General features: G+C 40.5%; 1 protein-coding gene across 2 annotated transcripts in view; it reads right to left on the bottom strand.

Annotated features, from left to right (window-relative positions):
• LRRC1 (leucine rich repeat containing 1) overlaps positions 1-24,640 on the bottom strand; it is a 106,769-nt gene that overhangs the window by 9,937 nt on the left and 72,192 nt on the right. The window contains exons 14-18 of one of the 2 annotated variants that reach the window (XM_055810842.1): positions 13,235-13,438; positions 10,815-11,051; positions 8,837-8,926; positions 8,072-8,149; positions 6,238-6,333 (exon numbers count right to left, since the gene is read on the bottom strand). In XM_055810842.1, coding sequence (XP_055666817.1) covers positions 6,238-6,333; positions 8,072-8,149; positions 8,837-8,926; positions 10,815-11,051; positions 13,235-13,438 — 705 coding nt within the window. Of the gene's footprint in view, positions 1-6,237; positions 6,334-8,071; positions 8,150-8,836; positions 8,927-10,814; positions 11,052-13,234; positions 13,439-22,716; positions 23,947-24,640 lie in introns of those variants that run through there. The other variant, XM_055810843.1, reaches the window with a different exon arrangement.

The raw sequence follows: 24,640 nt of genomic DNA, 5'->3' as shown, positions 1-24,640 counted from the left end.
CCAGGTGCCTTGCTTGAGTCTACTTGTCTCTTGTATGTATTTTTCCTTATATTGTCTGCAGTGCTTATATTGTCTACCATATGTTGGGTTTACTTTGTAGATTTTTTTTCTTTAACTTTGAGGTATTGGAATACGGTATCTTGAAAAGAACAATCAATGTCTTTTCTTTAAAGTTTTTTCTTATGTAGCATTGTTAATTACAAGCTCTGCAAAATCCAAGAATTTGAAGTTTGAAGTGAGTCAGTTCTGACCAAGTCCTGTGAGAAAACTATTTACAAAGAAGAGAGGGGAAAAAAGATGCACCGTGCAAACAGAAACATTTGTTGAAGCAGGAATTTAATCCCAAATTCACAAAATTATTTCCCTAACCACTACACTATGGAGGTAAATACAGTGCCTATACCACTTTTATCTTTCATCCTGACTCAGGAATACTCAGTTACTTAGACAGAAGTCGAATCACACGAGCAGATGAAATGGAGAAGGAGATCACATGGCAGAGGGGTGCTTACACTCCGCTGAAGCTCACTTGATCAGAACAGGGTTAGCTAAGCCAACAGGGCTGCGCACAGGCTTCTTTGCAAATAAGTACAAATGTGCACAAGATGCAAGGCAGTGAGGAGTCAGACTCCCAATTTCTAAAAATAACTTACCTTGTCAGAATAAAAAAAATACAATAAAAATATCAACACCCTTACCTGACAAGATTAAGAGTCATGAAAATGTTTTGGAGAAGAGACAAAGCAGTTCTTCACAAAAAACTTGGAAGAATGAAATATTAGGTCATATGGTGTTATGGGAACAGGTCAATCAAACACTGTACTTGAGCAAGGTCTCTGTCTTTTGAAACAAGTTTCAGAAGAAATCTGTCTTTGTTGATGACAGGAACATTCCGAATCCCACTTCAGCTGTCGTCTTTTATAGTGCTTCTCTGCCTGAGTATTCTACTGGTTTTGCTTTTAAAATTGAAAAATTTAAGACAATGACTGAAGAAACAAGAAAGAAGTCTTATTGTGTTAAATTGTAGGATTACAGTTTTCTGACACGACTAAAACTAACCTGAGGAGATGAATAAAGAAAGGATTCAATACTTAGATTTCTGCAGATTTGTAACTGGTATAAGTGCATGAAGTCTTTTTCCTGAAGTCTTTATCAGCTGGAAGTGAAGAAGACAGATTTGCTGGGATTCTCATACATGTAAGGTTTCTCATGACTTGCACTGAAACAACATGGGAGAAAGGCAGAAAAACAGCAACCTACGTATCGTGGGAGCACGGTACATGCTTATTCACTTTCTGTGGGCACAGGAGCATTTCTCTTTGATATACATTACAGTTTCTAGTATACCAAAGTTGTCTGTTTTCTCAGTGTATTTAGGAACATGTCATATATGCTGAGGGAACTGGCAGACGTTATTTCCAAGCCACTCTCCATCATCTTCACAAGTTCACAGAGGACAGGAGAGGTGCCTGAGGACTACAGGAAAGCCAATGTCACTCCAGCCTTCAAAAACAGCAAGAAGGAGGACCCAGGAAACTACAGGCCAGTCAGCCTCACCTCCATCCCTGGAAAGGTGATGGAACAGCTCATCCTGGAGGTCATCTTGAAGCATGTGTACGAAAAAAAGTTTATCAGGAGTAGCCAGCATGGATTCACCAAGGAGAAATCATGCCTGACCAACCTGATAATAAGCTCAGGAAGTGTGGGTGAGATGAGTGGACAGCAAGGTGCATTGAGAACTGGCAGAATGGCAGAGCTCAGAGGGCTGTGATCTGCAGCACAGAGTCTAACTGGAGGCCTGTAGCTCACGGTGTTCCCCAGGGGTCAGTACTGGGTCCAGTCCTGTCAACTTGTTCATCAGCGACCTGGATGAAGGGACAGTGTCCCCTCAGCACGTTTGCTGGTGATACAGAACTGGGAGCAGTGGCTGAGACCCCAGCAGGCTGCGCTGCCATTCAGCGAGACCTGGGCAGGCCGGGGAGCTGGGCAGAGAGGGACCTCATGGAGTTCAGCAAAGGCAACTGTAGGGTCCTGCATCTGGGGAGGAACAACCCCACGCACCAGTACAGGCTGGGGGTTGACCTGCTGGAAGGCAGCTCTGCGGAGCAGAACCTGGGAGTTCTGGTGGACAGCAAAGTGGCCATGAGCCGGCAGTGTGCCCTGGTGGCCAAGAAGGCCAATGGGACGCTGGGGTGGCCAGCAGGTGGAGGGAGGTGATCCTGCCCCACTGCTCTGCCCTGGTGAGGCCGCATCTGGGGTACTGTGTCCAGTGCTGGGCTGCCCAGTTCAAGAGAGACAGGGAATTGCTGGAGAGGGCCCAGCAGAGGGCTATGAAGATGCTTAGGGGACTGGAGCATCTCCCTTATGAGGAAAAGCTGAGAGAGCTGGGCCTGTTCATCCTGGAGAAGCAAAGAATGAGAAGGGATCTTATTGATCAAGTGTACTGAACAAGTGTCTTAAGGGTGAGTGTTAAGAGGATGGGGCCAGGCTCTCTTCAGTGGTGCCCAGCGACTGGACAAGGGGCAACGGGCACAAACTGCAACACAAGAAGTTCCATCTGGATATGAGGAAAAAAACTTCTTTCCTTTGAGGGTGACAGAGCACTGGAAGAGGCTGCCCAGAGGGGCTGTGGAATCTTCTTCTGTGGAGACATTCAAAACCCATCTGGACACCATCCTGTGCAACCTGCTCTGCGCAACCTGCTTTAGCAGAGGGTTGGACTATAAGATCTCCAGAGGTCTCTTCCAACCCTCACCATTCTGTGATTCTGTATCTCTGCACTTGTAACAGAGCAATCAAAACATTTGACTTTTTTAGCTTGAAGTAGTTCATATTTTTCCAATACTATTCTTTTACATAATCACTTTTAATAACAAATCCTACTTCAAATGTCTTTGAAAATCCTCGATATAAGTGAGACTCATACACCTGATGAACTATATAAAAAAAACCTAATTGAGGAAATTGCCAGGGCGAAGGCATACAATTAAAGAAAGTAATACAGTAAGAAATAAAGTTAAATACTAGATTAAAATATTTAAGAGATTTATTATTATTTACAAGGATTCTAATATCCTTATGATGTCGATAGCCCCAAAAATGGGTCAAAGGAGACGACATGATGATGCATATCATGAAGTGACAGGAGATGCTGAAACCTGTCAACATTCTCCATTCAGTCAGAAAAAATCTTTTAGGAATTTTATTCAGAGCTTTAACAAAGATATTTTTGATGGGGAAGGATTGTGCAGAGCTGGTTCTATGTTTGAGAAGATGAGTAAGAAATAAGGAGCAGAGGGCAGAAGACAGAAAAATAGAGAACTGGAAATAAAGATGCCAGAATCCAAGTTAAAATTCCTTCTGTTAAAGTCAGCACGTGGCACTATTGGTAATGTTTGTATCCCTGATTATTTTTTTCCCCCTGTAGTTAAACATGCAATATTTTACACACAGTCTGCATGTAGATAGCTGTATCAGTTGTGGCTCTAACCTGTTATACTTTGATGCACTCTTTAGATAGATAATCTTATTCTAAGATTACCATTTCAAAATCCAAAGACTCTGTTTATGTTCAATTAGAATATTTTTATTTTGTTATATATGTATTAAACAAAGTAAAATAAACAGATTCCATATTTTTAGGTTTGATTAGCATAACTGAGACAAATCTATAAAATATGGAATGTAAAAAAAAGTACCTAATTGTAATTAAAGTTCTGTGGCCTCTACATTTCGATAAAATACTCTATCATAATTAAAAACAAGGGCAATTCTCATTTTTCCTTTGCAAAACAATGACTCAGAGTGAAAACACTTTTCATTGTTTGTCCAATTAATTATTGGTCATGAAATCTTAAAGCTGGCACAAAGGATTTGAAATTGAGTTTGGCTGGATGAGTTAACAATTCAAATGAGCCTTTCAGAAGAAGTAAGAGCAACCAGGCCCATAGAGAACAGAGAGGGCACCTGAACCTGGTAGCAGCATCGCCCTCTGTAATGTCAGAGCACCACGTTTGGAGACGCAATGGGCAATGGCAAGAGATGGCCAAAGCGCTACAGCTAGCAAGTAAGAGACACATATTAATTACAGATTGCATATGCAAAGAGGAGGTTTATTCAAAATTCAATAAAAATAAATAGGTGAAGAAAGTCTTTGCTGAAATGCAGGAAGCAGTGATGACATGGAAGAGAGGGAGAAGGAAGACGGGACCATCCAGCACACAATTCAGTTTTTGCAAGAAGAATAAAAGGAGCGAGCCTTTGGCTTCTTTGCCACCATGCTTCTCTCCTTCCCTCCCTTGATGTAGATGTACTCACCTCCTCTTGAAACCTAGTCAGAAATACAATGGAAACAGACCTTCCTAGATTCCTAGCAAAGATGATGATTCTGCATTAAGGTCCTACTGCCATCTGCTTATCTCAACGTGCACAGCATGTCCTCCATAAGAAGTTAGGCTGTAAGCATTTTTCATATAAGACAGTTACTGAGGAATAAGAGGAACTTCACCAGAGTAAATCCAGAGCAAGAGCAGATGAGATACTGACCAGTTCCCAAGTCAGCAGGATACTCCTCAAAAGCCTGTAATCCCTAAGACTGATGAATGCTGGCCTGCATTAAAGACAATAACATACACAATTTGCTACAGCACAAAGATTCTGGTTTTAAAAAGAAACAAATCCATAAATACAAATGTTTATCCACAAAAGAATTTGCACGCTGGTTACTTTTGACACGTGAAACATGCTCAGCCAGTTTGACTCTCCCTGTGCACAGTGCTCTAAGGTAAGTAGCTTTATCTAATCTGCCTCTTGCTCCCCTTGCAGATGAAAAACTTTAAAGGGAGGCATAGAACATAAAAAGTGGTCATTTCCTCTTTTTGGCTGAAAACACTAGAAGTCAGATACTACTGCAACAGATCCAGGTCAGTAGCAACGTGTGAATCAAGCCTTTCAACAGTAGTTCCTCTAACAGGAAGCCTCATGCTTCCTGCAATGTGAGTTAAGACCATAAGAAACTGCTACCAAGTACAGATGGACAAAAAAAAAAAAAAGATGGAAGTGTTTTCAGTTGGAAAATAGAACAGTTTAAATGTTTCACAGGATGATGCTGGAGACCAGAGGCCTCAAAATAAGTTAAGCAACTGAATAGAAGAGGAGGCTTTTGTTAGTCCACCTCATAGACAAAAGCTGCAGCTCAACCTTTCTTAAATAGTAAACCGCATAGAAAACCAGAGGAAACCAGATTTGCATGGTCTGATTGCTTATTTTTCAGTCAACTAACAAATCACCTTATTTTTTAAAATGTGAATGGTTAATAAAAATTGAATGCAGTCTTTGATTATAGTCTTTTGTATAATAGATGAACGTTCACTTTTTGCCGTTAGCTGAGTTGTGAATGGTATAGCTGGAAAAGGATAAAAAAGGGCTGGAAGGAGGGAAATCAAACACTTCTTGGCATTTGCTGTAGGAGAAACTGTTGCTGCTTCCTGGTACTTCAGGCTTAACACAAATAGGATGTTTTTTGACCTTAATCATTCAGATACCCTGATCTTATTGTATCTTCCTAGTGAAGACATAATTTCAGGTGTACAGGTAGATGACCATGATTGGGGTAGGTCTGCAGAGTTGAAATTTTTAGAGGAGTTCACAAAAGTGGATCAGATTTCTAAAAGCCACCCTGTAAGCTCAGCCATCTCCTTCTGTGACGTGTGGTAGGCTTAATCTCCTCCAACATCAGTCACCTGAAATACGGACGTGCAGTCTTAGCCTGTCACGCAAGTTCCCCCTCTAGCCAAAAGATAAAAATGGTCACTGCCAGGCAGCAGCTCAACCTCCCCATCCTAAAAGAGGCACCCTGGAGATACTGCTCCTTCCATTAGCTAGAGAGGCAGTCCAGACATCAGCATAAACACTCAAACTGGAGAGAATGGACACCACCCTTAAAGCTCCCAGACCAGAGTGTTTCAAAAACTCTGGCCTGCTATGCTTGCTACACTGGTGCTTATCCAGGAGCTGAGCTTCTCCAGAAGCCACATCCCAGCTGCCGCTTCCCAACTGCAGTGACAGCCAAGTAAACGCACGGTGGGGTCACTGATCTTTGGGATATGTACTCCTCTTACACAGCCACTCACAAGTTTTGTGCCAGCCTTTACCATCCTTACTAGCATCAATGACAGACAACACAGAGTGCTTCGCTGAGAATGATGTGTTGTTACTCACTGGGGCCACCTTACTTACTGTTATGACGTGGTTCACTGTCGGGAAGGGGCTGCCCTTGGGTGAAGCTTCAGTAGGACCAGCATCAAGGGCGTTGGGTTCCAAAACAAGGGATGCCTTTAAAAACAAACCAGCAGAAAGGCATATTTTTATTCTGAATGCTGTTTAAGAAGAACAGGTCCCTTCCCCTAAGGTTAGTATACAAATACCTGCCCTGTCACTATATATGGCTGCACAACAAAAGCAAGTAAAATTGCATTGCAGTCCTTGCTGTTCCCCATTTTTGATGAACACGCTGTACACTTGACCTGTTGAAATGGTCAGTTCAAGAATAAGAAGTTGTAACACAGCATCAAGAGGAAAATGCTGGTTATTTGTACACATATTAGTCCTGTGGTCAAAAAATCAGGACTTCTATAGCACACGTGAACACATTCATTCCTTCTCATCTCCCACACATACAAAAAGCAGAAAATATTATTCTACATTGTTTAAATAGATGAATGATTCTGCCATCTTGTGGGAGACTGAGAAATCATAAGTATTTGTAGCATAACAACAGCAGGACAGAACAGTATGGAGCAGAAATTTCTTCTCTTTCTTACTTGTTTCACTATTTCTAAAATGAACAGACATTAGTAGCTAATATATTTCTAATAGCCCCAATTATGAATTACAAATAATGAATGATTGCCCAGGTTCCTCCATGAAGCTAAGTGGGTGGTTTTTAAGGTATTGACTTTAATAGAAACTCTGCTCAGAAGTTAAAGGTGCAGCAACTAAAAATCCTGATTAATTTCCCTAATGATCTGATAATCTGAAATACATAAAGAATTATTTAAATTCTCTCACATGTGTTAAAATACAAAAACTAGATAAGGATAGTCCTTTCATAAAAGAAAAAAGGTAAAATGATACAGAATTTTATCCATCATTAAACCTTTTAAAAATGTTGAACTAACTTCCATACATGCATTGTGGAACACAATCCTCTATTACTAAGGTTTATAGCATAAATCTACTAATTTTGTAAAACTATCACCGATTTGTCTTTGGTTGATATAGGTTGTATCCTTATTCCTGGAAATCTAACAGACACAAATTATTGCTTGCTCTATCCCACCTTGACTCAACACAGAGTATACTGGAGTAAAAAACATTAACTTAAGCAAGTACAAATGACAGTTTAAGAGAACAAGAGCTGGAAAAAATTATGGACCAGTTTCAACTGGAAGTAATTTTGTAGAGGCTCTTCTCCATCTTTACCTTTCTCGGCAAGTAGAAACCAAACAATCGGTCAAAAATATGTATCACAAAATCGTACATGATCACCACTGCTCTTGGGAACCTCTGAGGCTCAAGAGAGTGAAAGATGAAGCTTGAGGTGGAGCAGCCTAAGAGAGATTTATCCCTTGGCATTTGCACTGTAAGCCTCCATCAGGGGTGTTACTTGGAGCTATTCTCTCCCAACCAAAAATTACCTCAGAGAAACAAGTTCATCTAGTTCATATTTCTTTGTAACAACTGCAATAAACATCTAGTAGATCTAATGCAGTGTTATAAGAAAGCTTCTTGGACAAAGTACAACTGCATTTGTGCTCACAACACTGCTTACTAAGACCATTATTTTCTTTTCGGAATTAGCTAGTAATATTTTGTTAAGCACCTTGAACATAAAGATCTGAAAACCAGAATATAAGAAGGAGGAATACAACAATATAATGTCATTATAATTTCTTTATAATGCAGTTTGGGAAGTCTAGATCTAGGTCTCAAATTCCCCAACTCCGAGCGATTTCATTTAAAGACAACAACAAGGGAACACACCCACATCACTGACAAACAACCCCTCTACCTCTGCCACTCTGTCTCCTGCTTGCACTCCAGCCAGGTCTGCAGAACCATCTTTCAGCACCCGTGGGATCACCATCCCCTGTGATAACACAAAAGAGGTGTTTCAGATCTGACAGGGTTTCTTCCACGGTTTTAAATGTAAAAAGCAAACAGGAAGTAATTAATTTTCAAAGCTTGTTGTTCTGCTGCCTCCATTGAAATAAAAGCTAAATGTCTTCGCACATTAGCAACAATAAAAAATTAAAAAAAAAAGCCTCCATGGCTGACACAAACAACAATGAACAGAAGTCATTAATTGTTTACACTGCGCCATGGGGGACAGACTGGGAAACAAAGATTTATTTAAATGATAATGAAGTGAGAAGATGTGAGAAATAGTTCTCTCAAATCAAGTTAGCTCCTGGGAATGAGCAAATGGGATGGGAGAAGCATGTGGATTGCCAAGGGAGTGACCCCAAATTGAAGTAGAAAAAGGAAACCAGCCAACGGTGCTTCAGCCATCAGGTTGTCATTGGAGAACCACTTGCTTACATCGGGTCTTGTCTTCAAAATCATCCCTCCAGGAAGTTCCCCATCAAAATCTACTGCCAGCTTCTACTTTGGGAAATGTTACCCATGTTTACCCTTGTTAGCCTTATTACAAAAACAGTGATGTTACATTGAGGACAACCTCAGAAAGAAATCAACAAAACACAACAGCTTCGAAGAACTGCTCATCGGTTTCTTTCTAACAATTAATAGATACATTTTGAGTAACGAAATGCACCTCATTATTGTCTTTACATGGAGATGAGCCCTTTCCACCAGCAATGCTAATACCAAGACTCCCCATTTGACTGCACACAGTAATGGTTACCTGGAAAAGAATTATAATGGGTAAGTGGCCTTATTAATCAAAAACATTGCCTATTAATTACATGAGCAATGAAAATCTATCTGAACTCTGGCAGTTTTGGCCCTGTAGAGTTCAGCCAAAGAAAAACGGTGCTATGCTTCAACACCGGCACATGCAAGACTAGCCTCTACTCTTCAATAACACCAAGAATGAATCATTTCTCCAGGGTTTACAGTCATGCCAAAACCATATAAGGCTCTTTGTAAGGCTGCTGACCAAACCAGTTGCTTCATAAAGCCCACCGATTTACCAAGTATTCACAATGGCAACACCACCAGCATACAGAAATGACAAATAAGTGGGTTTTAATAAGTTTATGAAAAACCTTTGCTTTGGAACCTCATCTACAGCCTGATTTGCTTACTCTCACCTCTTTTGAGAGCAGATAACTGGATTTGAGCACTATTACAGGTTGGGTTTTTTTCTTTTAACTGACTTTTGGTATGTATCTGTTAACTCCGTCAAAAGATTTGACAGTACTCTAACCACTGACTTAAATGTAAAAATATCAGGAAGCTTTTAAAAAAGCAGCATAATTTGTAATTTATCTAGTCTGTTCTCCTCCTGCTGGTGTCGGCAAAAATTTAGTACAAAATGTTAGATCATTTTTTGAATTTACAGGATTCACAACAAAGGCCAAATAAAATTAGTTTCAAGTTCCAAAGACAGCTTACATTTAAGAGTTTCCCCCCTCAGTTATTGGGGTTATTTCCTTATTTAGTATATAGCGTGCTTATTAGTAAATAATTATTTGCTAATTGCTAAACCAAGAATCACTTTAAATTTAAAGAACACCTTGACATAGCGTAGTGGAATCTGAAAGAAAATCGCATTTCACCTTCCTGCATTAGTAAAATGCTCTTATCTTCATTGATTTGCTTCATATCGCTAAGACAGTTCAGGCTTGAATATCTTGTTAAATTTTATAATTCAGAACATTTCAACACAGCTGCCCTTTAAAATTTAACAAATGCATGCAGTTACTCTTGCCCATATAACATACTCACATGAAATTTCTAATTCCTAAAAAGGTATGAAAATACCGTATGAATCAAATGAAAATCACCCTAACAAATGTTGCTTAGACTTAGCATTACCTGCACGCTTGAGACGTCACAAGCCCGTGATCACCAGCAGTGCTTTGGTGACGGGTCCCAGCACGGGTGCCATACTGGGCGAGCTGCCTTTCCCAGTGCTGCATCCCACGACCCTGGGGATGCAGCACAATTCTGACCCGCAGGCAGTCAGCAGAGGTTTGATCTGTACCGAGACACTCCTGGGAGCCGACCCATAAAGTATGTTTCCTCCTCATGTATGCCAAAGCATGCCAAGATAGGACAGATCCATTGAGTTCAGAGGATAGTTTTCTCCATAAACTTCAGCCCAAACTTGTAGTTCTCACTGATAAATTTTCATTTGAACATTCGCACCTCTTTTCACGGGACAGAGGCTTTCTCATGCCCTCAGGGTAAGGTCATGCCACTGCTCCTAAACCATGGACTAAATGAAGGCTTAGCCGAGTGCCCACCTGCACACACCTGTGGCTTGACCTTAAAATACCGAAGCTGGATATATAAAATGAGACAGTATTGAATGGGCACAATGAAAGCTGTTGGTTTTTTTTAACGGAAAACTTTTTTTCCATATAAGCCAGTGGGAGCAAGGACCTCAGCTTACACTCTCAGTGAATGGTAAGTCTCATGACATCTGACATGCAACATCCCCCCTTCTTTGCATGTTTTATAAACTGCCTCACACAAGCAGCAGACTTTCCCATGGACACACGGACTTACACACACACGTGGTCCCCCCCGCATCAGCAAGCCCAGCCCATGCAGCAGTACAATACCTTCAGTGGGGGCTGTGGTGCATCCAGCACCCTTGATTCCTCTGGGATCTGTCCGCTCTCCCCAGGGAAGGTGCCTGCTGCCGAGATGGGTGGCTGCACCTTAGTGTTAGTCCCTGGAAGAGTCTTCCCTTTCATCGCCAACTTGTGCTTTTCTTGAGGAGCCATTCTGGTATTCCTTTGATCTCTCATGCTATCATCGGTATCAAAAAGGCTGCCAGAAAACTTGGAAATAGGTTCCTGGGGGTTAAAGATAAAAAAGGTAAACATGGCAGCAGCAAGGAGAATACGCACCTGATACCCAGACACTACCCATGGTAAATTCGGTTTGATCCTCTGTATCACATTGCCGTACATTCAGATTTGTTTCACTGAAGACAAAATCACAACTTTAAAGCAAATGTACAAGTATCTTTGTTTTACCATTATTTCTCTGGGAATGATTTTCCCTCAACATGGGAGTGGAAATCGCAGGAACAGGGAGAGCGCTGGGATCCATGCAGCCTTTCACTAGATCCCCTGGCACATATAAGCACATATGCAACACACGTATACCCAAATAAATCCTGCAATGCCCTATTGAGAGGATGAAGCATGAGAAGGAGACTATTTTGGGCAGCCTCTGGCAGCTCAATAGCACTGAATCCACTGTCCCAGGGCAAGGAACCACACATGAGGCAAAGGAAAGAGCTTCCCATACAGAAAAAAACACATTTCTCAGTTACTCAATGCTGATATTCTGGTTTTGGGAGCACAGGTGTCAGAGGAAAGCCAAGGCCCTAGATTGCATCTACGTCTCTAAGAAGATCTTGTTTAAATAATTGGACGGAATTTATTTAGCTGCAAAGAGCAGCAAGTGGAGACCTGCACACTTAGTGATTTAGGGTCCACTGGAATCAGAGTCTTAAAGGTGAGTCATCCCGAAGCTTGCTTTGAAGTCTGGCTCTAAACTGTACCTACTCTGAGATGCGGGAAGGAAATGACAATGTCACCCTATGCTTAAGCCTTGAAAATAGAAAAAAAAAAAACAATTAAAACACATCCACCAAACAATTAAGGCTTCAGTTGATTTCGACTGCAAAACACCATGTTTTCCACTTATCAGTTATGCGTGGCAAAGCAGTTAAATGAGATTCAGCCATGACGTCCAAATTCTGTTCACATTTTATGGATGCTTTATTTATATTTAGCTGATTTTTACTCCTTAATTTGATACATAAGGTTGAATCAGGTCTTCATATGACCATAATCCTTGTATCTTCTGTTGGCAGTAAAACAGCGCAACAAATGAAGGTCAACACCTTTGAAAATAAACCCTATAAATGTCTTCATAAGCTTGGAAGTTTAATACCAGAAATAAAGAACAGTGGCATTACCATGAACAGCTGTGCAGAAACCCCACTGGACACTCTATTTTTCAATCTGTATAGGAGCTTTTCCACAATCTCTTTTCTGGCTGGGATGGAAAGAAGCATCACCAACCCCAAGGAGAGCAAGCAAGGCATGATTACTTCCTATTTTCACTTAAAAGGGAATTTATTTAGCTTTAACTCACATAAAACACGAATTACCTTTCTTCTCTTGAGAGAGATTCCTCTTTCATGGCACCAGGCTGACTAACCCAGACCCATCAGCAGTGCTGGGATGCCATGGGGGCTGGGGAGCAGGGCTGGAGCAAGAGCTAAGAGTGGGGCTGAAGGAGGGAGCACTCAGCAGCAGTCAGGGGGTAGGAAGGCAGCAGAGGTCCTGGAAGAGGAGCAGGAGCCCCAATTCCTCCTCAACCCTCAGCAAGCATCTGGAGGAAAGATGTGAGCAATGCCGGGAAAGGGAAAGGCTGTAAGAGTGCAATCACCACCTCCTTTTCCAAGGCTATGACTGAGAGGACAGCCAAGCTGCCTTCCAGGTGACAGACACCTGGTGGGCACAGGCTAGAGAAACCATGGCATCCAGGGTTTCCAGTTGTCAGCATCCTGGAACAGCTACCCAAAACCAAACATGCAGTGGACTAGCACCGCAACCTCAGTTTTCTACCATCCAGTCCTTGGGAGACACCGAGCTTCAAGCACTGCTAGCAAACAACCTGCTTACCTGAAAGAGATGGAGGGATGCTGGTAACTGGGGATACAAGCAGGAGTAAAATAAAAAAAGTACGTATCTCATCATTGCTCAGGTTACTCATCTTAACCTGCAAGTTGCACTGTACTTTTGGGGGTTGGATGGATTGTTTAATTGCAAGCAAAGTAAAGAAATCAAATCAATATTGAACATGATTCTGTACCCTCTGCACAAGCAAGGGTGTGAAAGTACAGGCAGTGCAGCCTGCTGCTGACCCAAAGCACTCAGGAGCATAGCACTGCAAGCAGATCGTAGTTTCTTGATGGACACACAACATTGTCTCTCCTGACCTCAAGGAGACCACCTACATCATCAGGATCCTCCAGTTCCTCTGCTTCTTGTTCGGGACTGATCCTTCCTTCCCTCCATTTTCCGTTAGCAGAGCTGAATTTGTACAGGTTACCACCATAAAGACTTTCTTTTCCTTTCAACGAGGCCCAGCCAGAGCCCTGGGACCTCCAGTTATGGCCACTGTACAGTTTAGGAGACTTAGGAAGCCACCTAATAGAGTCCTGAGAGGGAGATGACAAAAAAAGAAGAAAAGAAAAAATAAAAGGCAATGAATAGATTTTAAGAAAGTTATTGAAATATGTATATGCAGAAATTGTCTGGCAAGTTCTGCGAGGTATTTTAGTATCTTGTAAATACTGGTTTTCCCCTTTTTACCTTGAGAGGTACCTTCAGTCCCAGAGACACTTTGCCAGTTAATGGGCAAGACTGGTGATACAAAGAGCAAATGAAGGCTGCTGAAATTAGTGGAAGCCTTCAGGGACTTAAGTGAGCACGGAACCAAGCCCACCTTCAGCATCGTAAAGAAGAATTAATGATCAACAGTCTTCAATAATGTTATACTCTGCACTATTAAGAAAACAAATAAGAGCACTTAGACCTTTAGTGACCTGAGTTGAAAAACCGATCAAGTCATCCCCCTCTTTTTATTCTTCATTAAATTAAATGTCCCATTTGCTGAACGGTCACAACAGAAAATGCAATACTATACTGATCTTTTAAGGTTTGCTGATTCTCAAAAGTGATTGTAGTCTCCTTTACCCAAAACATCCATTACTGATTTACATGCAAAAACCTCTGTTCTCCATACACAGAAGTTCATACATGACAAGTTGAGTCTTAAATAGATATACGAAATTAAATTTCCCTGAACTTCAAATGTAATTTTTCGAAGTAATCTTCATATTTCTTTTAAGCTTTATCTTAATTTTGCCTTTAAATTTTCTTACGGCGATACAAACCCAACAGCAGAAAGCAACCTGATGCCATATAGACACATTATAGCACATGCTCCAACAAGGCAAAGAGATGGAGAACAGAAACTAACAAAAAAATTATCAACAAGCTTACAGTGGGGCAATCAGCAGCACACAGTGACTTTCATATTGTTTAAACAGGTATTTGATTCAGATTTAACAATTCTTTAAGCTTTTTGTCCTTTTAATGAAGAATGGTTATGATCACACACACACACACACACACACATAGATTTCTTGCTTTTACCAGCACCACAGATGTCACCATCTCTATTAGATATAAGGTTGAGAAAGAAAAGGAGATAGGACAAGGCTGTCCATGCTGGACATACTGATTCATCTTCAGCTGCAGAAGGAGCTCATTTGCTTTGGTTTTAGTAGGGCTGAAAAGACTAGGAAATGGGCAAGGACGGTATCTCAGCCCCTCGTTGAAAAAGACTATAGGACTTTAAGTGTTGATATGAGCATAAGCCCCACAAAGGATTATTTGCATTGTACGTAGAAGGTATGATTGGCCTCTATAGGAAACTGCTGTTAAACCACATTTCGAACTGCACTGACACTCAGCAATACCACTGTTTGCTGATAAATAGCCCGCGCTTCTGGATATTCTAAACCACATCACCCAGGACTCTTGAGCTGATTGCCAGCTTAATTCACCAGTGAATTGAATGCGAAAGCAGCACAAACAACCATGACACAGTAGTGGCTCCTGTTCCTCCTGACCATTCAAAATGCAAGGCAGGGTATCTCCTCGTGTTTCTTTATGCTTGCCTTGAATAAGGAAACACAGGGCACCCTTAAATAGAAGCTTTGTTTCCTGTGGATATCAGCTAGCTGGATAGCAATTCTAATCAGATAGGTAAATAGCACGCTAGCTGAAATTGTTTGCTATTGCTTTGGTCTGGGTTTATTTCAGAATATCTAAGGTGACACCTGCCAGTGTTTAGGGTATTTCCAGAGACAGTTTAAATCCTTGTCAACTTTTAAGCTCATTAGGAAGTCGTAAAGCAATTTCACTCTGAAAATAAACACAGGTACAGTGAAGCATTTAATTTCTTTCAAGGGAACAGCTCATCCTTGTTTGACCCTTGTCCCTAATCCTAAACAACAGCTTCTCAAACCCAGCCTGCCAAATTCTGTAAGCAAGTCAGTAAAATGCTATTCTCTCAAGGTAACAGATACAAGATTTTGAATTAAGCTTATGCTGACAATTGCTTCACCATCTTAGGAATACATTCAGCTGCTGTGGTAGCCTCCCATACGCAGTACACAAGGAGCAAGCTGATGTCCATCAGTAGATTTTACATCCCTATAGTCCCTCACAGCCAAACTGGGAAGGCAGAGCTGCAGGGCATTCCTGCTCCCTGCCCGTCTTCTCCTACGGCTTTTCCTCACACTGACATACAGCTATAAGGGAAATTCAGTGTCTGCTTCACACCTACTGTAACCTAAGAGATTTTAGTCTCAATATTCTTCATCTGCAGCACTTTAAATAGAAACAAAATGACAATTCTGGGTAAAAGCTGTTCACATTTTCACTAGGTCTATACAACACCAGGGATGGCATTACCTTACTGAAAGCAGTTTCACAGTTTGGTTATACCAATGGCAAATGACTGAATGGAACAACCAGAAGTACCTTTTAGCCTACATTTGCACGCACCTGTTGTAAGCAAAACACCCTGTGGATTTTGCTTTCATAAAATACAATGGAGAACGAAAGCTAATGAATGCTGCTGCTGTGAGCACAGGCTAATGTTACTGTGAAAACAAATCTTAATCCTCAATTATTTTTTACAGCTCCATCCTTTTTGGTGGAAGAAAAAGCGTGAGGGGGGAGGGGGGGGTAGGGCAGGGAGCAGAAATAAGATGATAGTGGAGTTCTAATCCAGAGTTCAGTAGCAATATGTGAGGAACAGAGAACACCAGTTATGCTATTGCAAGGCCCACAGACCACCAGGCTGTTACCATGCCCGGCTCTTCACATCCTTTTGGACAAAGCCAAGAGTAGCCAAGGTGCTACACAACGCTGCAAGTTCTTAGTGAGGCCAGCCACATGCAGAGTTTGCTACAAGGAAGCGATGGAAGGTGCAGCTCTGTTTGCTGTGCTTTAATGCAAAGCCACTACTTGATCTGATTTTTTTACTGGACCTTGTTTTCTCTCCCAAAAAATAAAACCAAATCAATACTCTGATGTATAAACGAAAATTGTTTTAGATGTGTAATAAGCTTCCATCACCCCTCAAGGCAGAAATTACTACAGTTCAGCTAATAGATAGTAGATTTGTACTCAAAAAATAAAGTTATCTTAGAAAACCTCCAGCAATTTATTAGTTCATTCTCATGATATTATATACTACAGAACCATGCTTCAAGACATAAGAGGCTAATGGCAAATAGCCTAATGTTAAGAGAGAAAAATCAGTTTGTCTTACAGAATTTTACAGATGACAATTGATCTTCTTACTACCCAGGTAAGTAGTTTCTTCTGCTTCCAGGTAGGAAGTTTCTTCTTGTGTTATATACGTGGGGAAGCTGAGTCCCAGAAAAATTAAAAAGGTCACTGGTTTAAGTCATTAGTAGCAAACACCGAGTGAGGCACATAGCTTTACATTCTCTTAAAAATATTTGGAATAAAACAAAGAAAGAAGGCAAATTCAGTATTCAGGACTTGAAACTTCACAGGACTGTGTAACACTGATTTTTTTAAATGCAGGAGTGCTGTCTGGAGGGAAAAACTATTTATCAGCCTCATCAGTTATGTTCCATGGAAATACATTTTTCATCTCCCTTCATTAGCAATGATCCTAACTGATTAGTAAGATTTCCCTTCAATATTTCACCAGCAAATCAGGTGGGCTCCCATTTCACCTCCTTTCAACATGTTTTTCACGTTTTCAAAGGCTGTCTCTTCAGAACATAAATATTCCTCTGTGCCATAACCCTGTACGTTACGGGCACAAACTGTTCTCATAAAGTACAAGGTGTCTATTCTGATAAGATCTCACTAATAAATCCTCTAGACAATGAATTTCCTCCAGGCAACAAACGTGTGCAAATGCTACATATCACCCTAAATCATTCTGGCAAATGAAAAAGAATCCAGACCACCTTAACAATAAAAGCCAGGACAAGAAAACCACTTACATTTCGGAAGTACCATACTGAAACCACACAGTGACAATGAAACACCCTGCTTACAGCAATAACCTGGTCACCAGCAAGTAGAAGCCAGTGCTTTCTTTCAGTTATTTTGATATTTTGATAGTTATACACCTGCTACTATATTTCAACTCAAAACTACAAACACACATTCTTGCCTATTTTTATATTTAAAAAAAAAGACTTGCTTAAATAGCTTAGCAAATACAGGAAAGAAAATATCTTTAAAGATGTATTTCCTGGAACATAATCACTTTTTTTTTATACTATACATAATTGTGTATATATATATATATATACACACACATAACTATACATATTCCACTAACTGAACACTATTTCAGACTCACTCCCTTTTTAAAGTACAAAAGGCTGTCTCTAAAAGAGCTTTGTGCAATTCACATGAAATAAGAAAGCTAAATGAAATGCTGCAGAAACAAAGGCACCCTTGAATATGCTTTAACTGTAGAAGAGGCAACATAAAAGCTGCCTGAACAGATTACTGAAGCAAGCCTTTCACAGGGAAACCTTGCTAGCAGTAGATACATGAGTTAATTCTAAACTTCAGTGTTCAAGTATTAACCAGCCAGATGAGACTTTTTTTAATTTCCTGAAGCCATTAAAAAAAAGAAATAATTGCTGTAGGTTATTCTAAAAACATCCACTATGCAAATGCTCTTCAAAGTTGCAGTTTTCTCCCCTTTTGAATGGAAAAAAAATAATTATCAGCAATATTCAAACAATCATTCCTTGTGCTAGTTAGTTTAGATTTTGGTTTGGTTTGAAGTTGCTTAGCAGAAGTCCACGATGTCATCAACAAACAACAGACATTCACTCATGTTTATAATTAAGCCATGCCTTGTTTAATCTTCCAGAAATACAGGATAATCATATCTTCTAAGAACTACTTCAAAATGGTTTCATGCAGCCCATTGATCTTGGGTTTGGGTAAAACTGGAAAATTATTGGGAGAGATCAGAGAATCAAACTATTTCTATCAGTAGCACCGTCCAATAATTTGGTCAAGTTTGCTTCAGGACCAAAAGTAGTTTTAGTCCAACACAAAACTAACTTTGAAGAGTTAAGTTCATCTCTGTATTATTCTGGGGATGCTTACAAACCGAAATTCAAGCTGCTGATGCTTTGGTGGCATTTGCAAGCTCTGTGTGTGTGTGTGTGTGCGCATCCACGGATTCTGAGGCAAGTTAACACAGTCAGTAACATGTCTACTGCAGTGCGTGTTGCTAACAGGTTAGGTATGGCTGTCACCATGCCTCCAGCTGCACATCCAGAGATTTCAGTGAAGACAACATTCTCCAGCAACAGATGACCATGAAGAGAAAAAGTGTCAAAGGTTACTGGACATCAGGTGTCTGCTTCCCGGTAATAACGCCAGGGGAGATTTGCTAAATCCCTTCTCCAAAACATCACTGAGGAACACAGAGTTCTTCCCACAGACAACACTGATGCTGTACTTTTCAGAAGAGGACTTCCCCTGTATAAAGATAATCTACTTCTTAAGATCTCAGTGTTAACAGACTAACAACATCAGTGTTAAGAGGCACACCCTGAACAAGTTATAGATTTAAAATCAGGCTGCCACGAACCCTTGCTCCTGAAGTTAGCCCGAGGCACAGCCCAGCCATACAAACCGAGCTCCTCAAAGCCCTCTGCGCTGCAGAACCCAGGACTGGCCACCGTGCTCCCACAATAACTGTACAAGAGGCGATAAAACGCACAGTGTCTCCAACAACCACCAGGAGAGAAGACGGCTTCTGCAAAGGAGCTCACAAAGCTGTCCTCAAACCAGGTATCTGCTTTTCCTCTTGAAAAAAGTGAGATTTTTAAATTAAGCTGGTTGAATACTGATTATATTCCTGACTTCAGAATAGCACTGTCCCTCTGAAAATGTCACAACTGGTTCAGGAGGAAGGGAACACCCAAAACATTATTGATAGCCAAGACCAGTCAGCTTTTGTCATCTTCTCTGACAGCAACTGAAGCATGGAAACAGATTTGTGTGTTTGATGAAAACTAAAGAGGGGAAACAGTCTTTACAAGGCAACTGAAAAACTAAAGTAATTTTATTTCCTGGAGCTGAGGCAAAGAATGGCAGTGCATTCCCCATTAACAAAATGTCTAGACGCTTCTGATAAATAGTATGCCTCGGCCCCAGTGGGAGGTAGACCTTTACAGTGAACCAGGAGAGGGTCAACTTGTATACTAAAGAATATACTTGGAAAAAAAAAATAATTCTGGTGTCACTCCTCTCCTCAAAAGCTAAATTCATGAGCAGCAAGTAGTGAAATCTGTTAATCAGCTAAAAACAGTCCACCCAGCACTAGTAAAGCACCAATATCAGACAAGCAGGCTGATCAGCCTGTCCCTGGACACAAACAAGGCACTTGCTGGAAAGGACAGCGGTATGCACGTTTCCAGTACACACTTTCCCACAGTATGCTGATTATCAAAAATATGGAGCGTAAGCCAGAAAAATAGTCTTGACACTAAATTATATGAACGCTGTGGAAAAAGCCTGGAGCAACACACACAGGATGGAAAAAAATCTGTTGCTACACTGACTACACTAACAATGGTACCGGGAGGAGAGCGCTACCCCACCCACCCCCCACCCCCATTCTTGTAAAACTATGGAACTGTGCCTTTCAGTAAGGAGAACTCGCATGCAGTAATGGACAGGTTAATATTAAATCCACTCCACCACCACCGTCAATTGGTTTTCCCCAGTTACCTCTTTATAGCTAATAAGCAGCGTGCAGATTTTGTAGTGTTTCTTTCCTTGCATTAAACCAGTCTCTCAAAAAGACTCACAAAGCAGTTGAAAAAGCAGTTTACAGAGAAAATATACGTTATGCTTACAAAATATATTCACTACTCAGGCCCCTCAAAGCAACAGCAAAAGAAAAGAGCCAGAGTCTGTGAAAGAAGGACTTAGGCTTTCAAGGACACACACTGCTTCAGCATAACAAACATCATCAGCTTTTTCTGGCTATAAAATACTGTTAAAACTGCCTGGAACTTTATTGACACTGTTGACAACTTTATTGACAAGTGTACCTAAACCACTTTATAAAATGGCACACATATGGATCCTCCGAGAGATCAGAGGGAGTGCTAGGGTCTAGGCTGCTGAGGTTCGATTAGGTGGAATGACATGTAAGTCACTTTCATGATAAAGCTCCAGTGAACCAGACATTTAGGATTTGCGGAAGAGGGTCGCCACTTGTCACTGTTTGCACAGGGAGTATCCAGGCATCTTTCCAAGCCCTGAAAACAAATGACACTTCAACTGCTAGTACTCCACTCCACCAGCAGCTGTTGTCATACCTCAAGATTTTACTAGCCTGGAAAAACGCACTTATTGCCAGACTCAAACTCCCCATGCTGAACGTATATACTGCTGACCTACCTGCAGCAGAGCAGGATCTCAAATCGCCTCACCCAGAGAGCATAAACAAAAGACATTAACATAGGGCTATACAGTGTTAGTGCAGAAGACTGAAAAATGCAACTCCTCTTTCAGATCTCTGCAGACACCCAGTGAAAAAGGCAACAAAAATCCAGACTTCCATTACACAGCTCCACAATGTGAAGACAGGCGGCAGTCAAAATCATGAAACGCCAATACTCCCTCGGGGATAGTAGCAGGATGGGCTGATGGTGGACTTCAGCTCCTCCAACCTCTCATCCAGCAACCCTTGGCATCCAGTCTGAGCTCAATTTGTTGTCTTTTAGAAATGGAGGCAAACAACTTCACTAAGCAGTTCATACCACCTGTCTCCATCTGACATGACCACAAGGAGACCAGCCACGCTAGGGTGTAGGAATGTGAAACTGTCCCCAGTGAAGGCAACAAGCCTGGATCACCCAGCCAGAGAAACCAAAACAAATATTCCTTCCACTATTAAATAAAAATAAAGCTAAAGCTAAAAATAAATTGTCTGCTGACCAATTACTTCATGTCAAAGCCGACACAGCAAGTAGCGCCTGCCTTCTGGCGAGCTCTTGGGCTGCGCTGCAGCCTCCACAAGCCTGCTGGAGCGTACAGAAAGCGACTGCCTAGTGACAAAGCTCCTGTCACAAAGCTGTAACAAGATTCACGTCTTGTCTGGACTTCAGCAGGAGGGAGTACGTGCACAGAGGTGGTTAATTATTTTAATCTGGTGGCATGTTAGGCAAGGCCCAAATCCAGCCTTTACACATTCATTTCATCTTGCTGATGGAGCTCTCCTGTTTGTATCCGGAGCAGATGCTAAAACTGAAACAAACCGCAGCCTCCAAATGAAAAACTGGCACCAGAGCAGAGTCTTGCTGCCTTTGGCTCTGGTCTGTCTTTTTTAGGAAATCGTCTTCATCTCGCATGAGCTTGCTGAGGTTTACTTGAACTCTGGGTACAGAGTTTTCTATACTTTTAAACTTCTGTTGTGTCAACCCCTGTAAGTACTTTAAAAAGAAAATTCTGCCCACAGTTGGAGGCAGCTGTGCCAAAACCTCATTTTCTTTCTGGTTTTATTCTAACAGCAGCTTACCAAGAATAACCAGGAGAACTCTGCCCTGGGAAGAATGAAACGCACTACCCCTGAGCTAACCTAACACCTATCGACCTGCAGCACCAACTGCAAAGAGACCATGTCTTGAAGCTTAAATGAGGAATCTTTGGAATGATAAGAAATCATAAAAGTTTCATGTATTTTGCCAGGCTGGATTTGAATATCTGCAGAGGACTCGCAATACCTACTTGTTCAATATCAAAAAGAAAGGAGTGCCTTTTGTAACAGCTTCAAATAAAAAATTAGAAAGTTAAATTACAAAAATTATCAAATACCTCAGTTATTAATTTTAACGCCAAAGGTTTTATGACTTCCCTGATCTCCTCCTTTCCAGTCTTCCCCAGAAACCCTCATACAACCAATACTTACTAGAAGAAGTATTCAGCAGGAGAAGGGACATGGTTGGCCATACATGAAGTGTCATGTTTTTAATTTTGTTCAAATTTAGGTTCATTGCATTAGCTCACACAAAGTATGTCAAATCCTCACTCTGAACTCGGACTGCTCAAGTCCTTGCACCAAACAGGTTAGTGATCTTTGTTAGCTCATGGCACATGCAGAACCCAGAGACACCAAAAGCAATCTTTATCAGCCTTTGCAAAATTGCTATTTAGCAAATTCAGCTCAGTTAATACTTACCTTTATAAACAAACCAGAACTCACAGATTTAATAAGACCTTGAAATCAGCATTGGACCACTGGAAGTGCAACACAGTAACAATGATAGTAAATTCCAGTATTAATTCATACATACTTTAATTGCTATGGTTAGTGATACAATAAATCTACTGAAGCTTTTAAAGATTTTTTTTATTACGGTTTTATGTATTTATATAAAACCACCAAAGCACTTCAAAGACTCATGCTTTCTTGTGTAATACATAAAACTAGTTTCATACCGTGTTTTTGAAAGTTATCGTGCTGTTTTTCAAGTTATTTTACAGATGGCACATTTAAAAAAAACATCAATGGAAGCATGAATTCCTAGTGACAGCAACGCAATGCTGCATCCAAAACAAGATGTTTCATTACAACTAAGTTAAAGTGTGAGTGCATTATGTAATAAACAATAGCAGTTTGGTCATTTTAATCTTAATTTTGTTTACAACAAAACTAACATTTGTGCTTCACGACCTAAAATCCCATGATATAAACAAAAATCCTCTGCTGTAAAAATCCCAACAAATTACTGTCTGAAAAGAAATACATATCTAAAACAGGAGACCAAGGTTTAATCTACTTACTTTCCTTGAGAATTGCTATATTTAGGACTAATACGACATACAGACACAGTAAGGCACAATGGGTGGTACATACAAATGAATACAGTTGTCCATGAAACTTGTTCTCTTCCACAAATACTAAAATATGTACCGCTCAAGATAAATTTTCTCTTAAAAATGAAATACATCATCTTGTTATGAAAGTCCTATACAAAAATTTAAAATTTACACCATCTGAGCTGCCAAAAAAATAAAAAAAGTGTATCAATTTTCCACAAAACTATTATTTCTCACCAGCACATCCAGCCACTGGGAAAAAGATATCCCAGCACTCTGGAAAAGAAAAGCATTATTTCCCCTGTGTTTAAGACAAAAATATTGTATTCTGCATACAGTAGTGTATTATACTTAAAAAAGCCTAGCACTATTAAAATTACAATATTGATTTGGAAATTACTGATTCACTGCCTGGATGAAATAAGGCACTTTCTTCCACTGGGCAGCACTTTTCACATATATGGAGACGATGAATCATGTTCTGGTTGAAACAAAAAGGGGCTCAGTGAGGTCCCAGAAGATGACAGGAACATTTCAACAGCAGGGGAAGACACAGGAGGTAAAACCTGGAGATGAAACTCTACACAGAAGTGGTCACTCTGTCAATGGCATTATTGACCTCGTTTTTGTTTGAATCCAGTCCTTTAGCAGCATTCATATCATTCCGTAAATTCTCCACTGTCTTTTTCATGTTCTTTAATTCTCCAGGATGTGGAGTGGCTCGCCTTAGAAGTGTTCTCTAAAAATAAACAGCGCAAAAAGTGGTTTTGCCTTCATCTCTTTGAAAAACAACATACGCTTTCAAGGCTTTAGCATTCACATACCAAATATTAGGTATCAATCTTTTTATTTCTTTTCCCTCTTTTCCTTTTCAAACTATGATGCTCTATGCTGAACATTATTTTCATAGCTGCTGGTTTATGAAGACAGTGAAAGAGATTTTAAGAACTGTCTAGGAGCAAATTTTTTCATCTCTTGACCTACTAATCTGAAAGCCACTCAAGTAAATTAAAATTACAAGTTATGAAGATCCTTTTATAAATATAGTTGGGAATTATTTTTTTGTCCCCAAAAACCATCCAAGTGATTTAAGATCACATTTTGAACAAAAGCATTCAGCTGGTTTTGAAGGAATCCCGCAAGATCTCTTTACAGGTTCAGTTACATGTTTGTGTGGAGCCCTGTATGCCTTCCAGCCACACCACGCACTTTGGTTCTCTTGTCAATTGAGAACAAGTATCTTGAAAAGAATAAAAGGGAGCATTTCTCTCCCATCTTAGACACGAGAATGTCTAACATCACCGTGCTGAAACCTTTACAATGAAAACAAAATTCACAAAGACACCAGTGAGCATCCAGATCAGAGACCAACAGAACAAGAATAATTGCACAGATATATATCAGTATAATACATATATACATGCAATTACTTT

The sequence above is a fragment of the Falco peregrinus genome, chromosome 7 (genome assembly GCF_023634155.1).
Source record: "Falco peregrinus isolate bFalPer1 chromosome 7, bFalPer1.pri, whole genome shotgun sequence".
NCBI lineage: Eukaryota > Metazoa > Chordata > Aves > Falconiformes > Falconidae > Falco > Falco peregrinus.
This window is presented reverse-complemented; position numbering and strand designations above follow the sequence as displayed.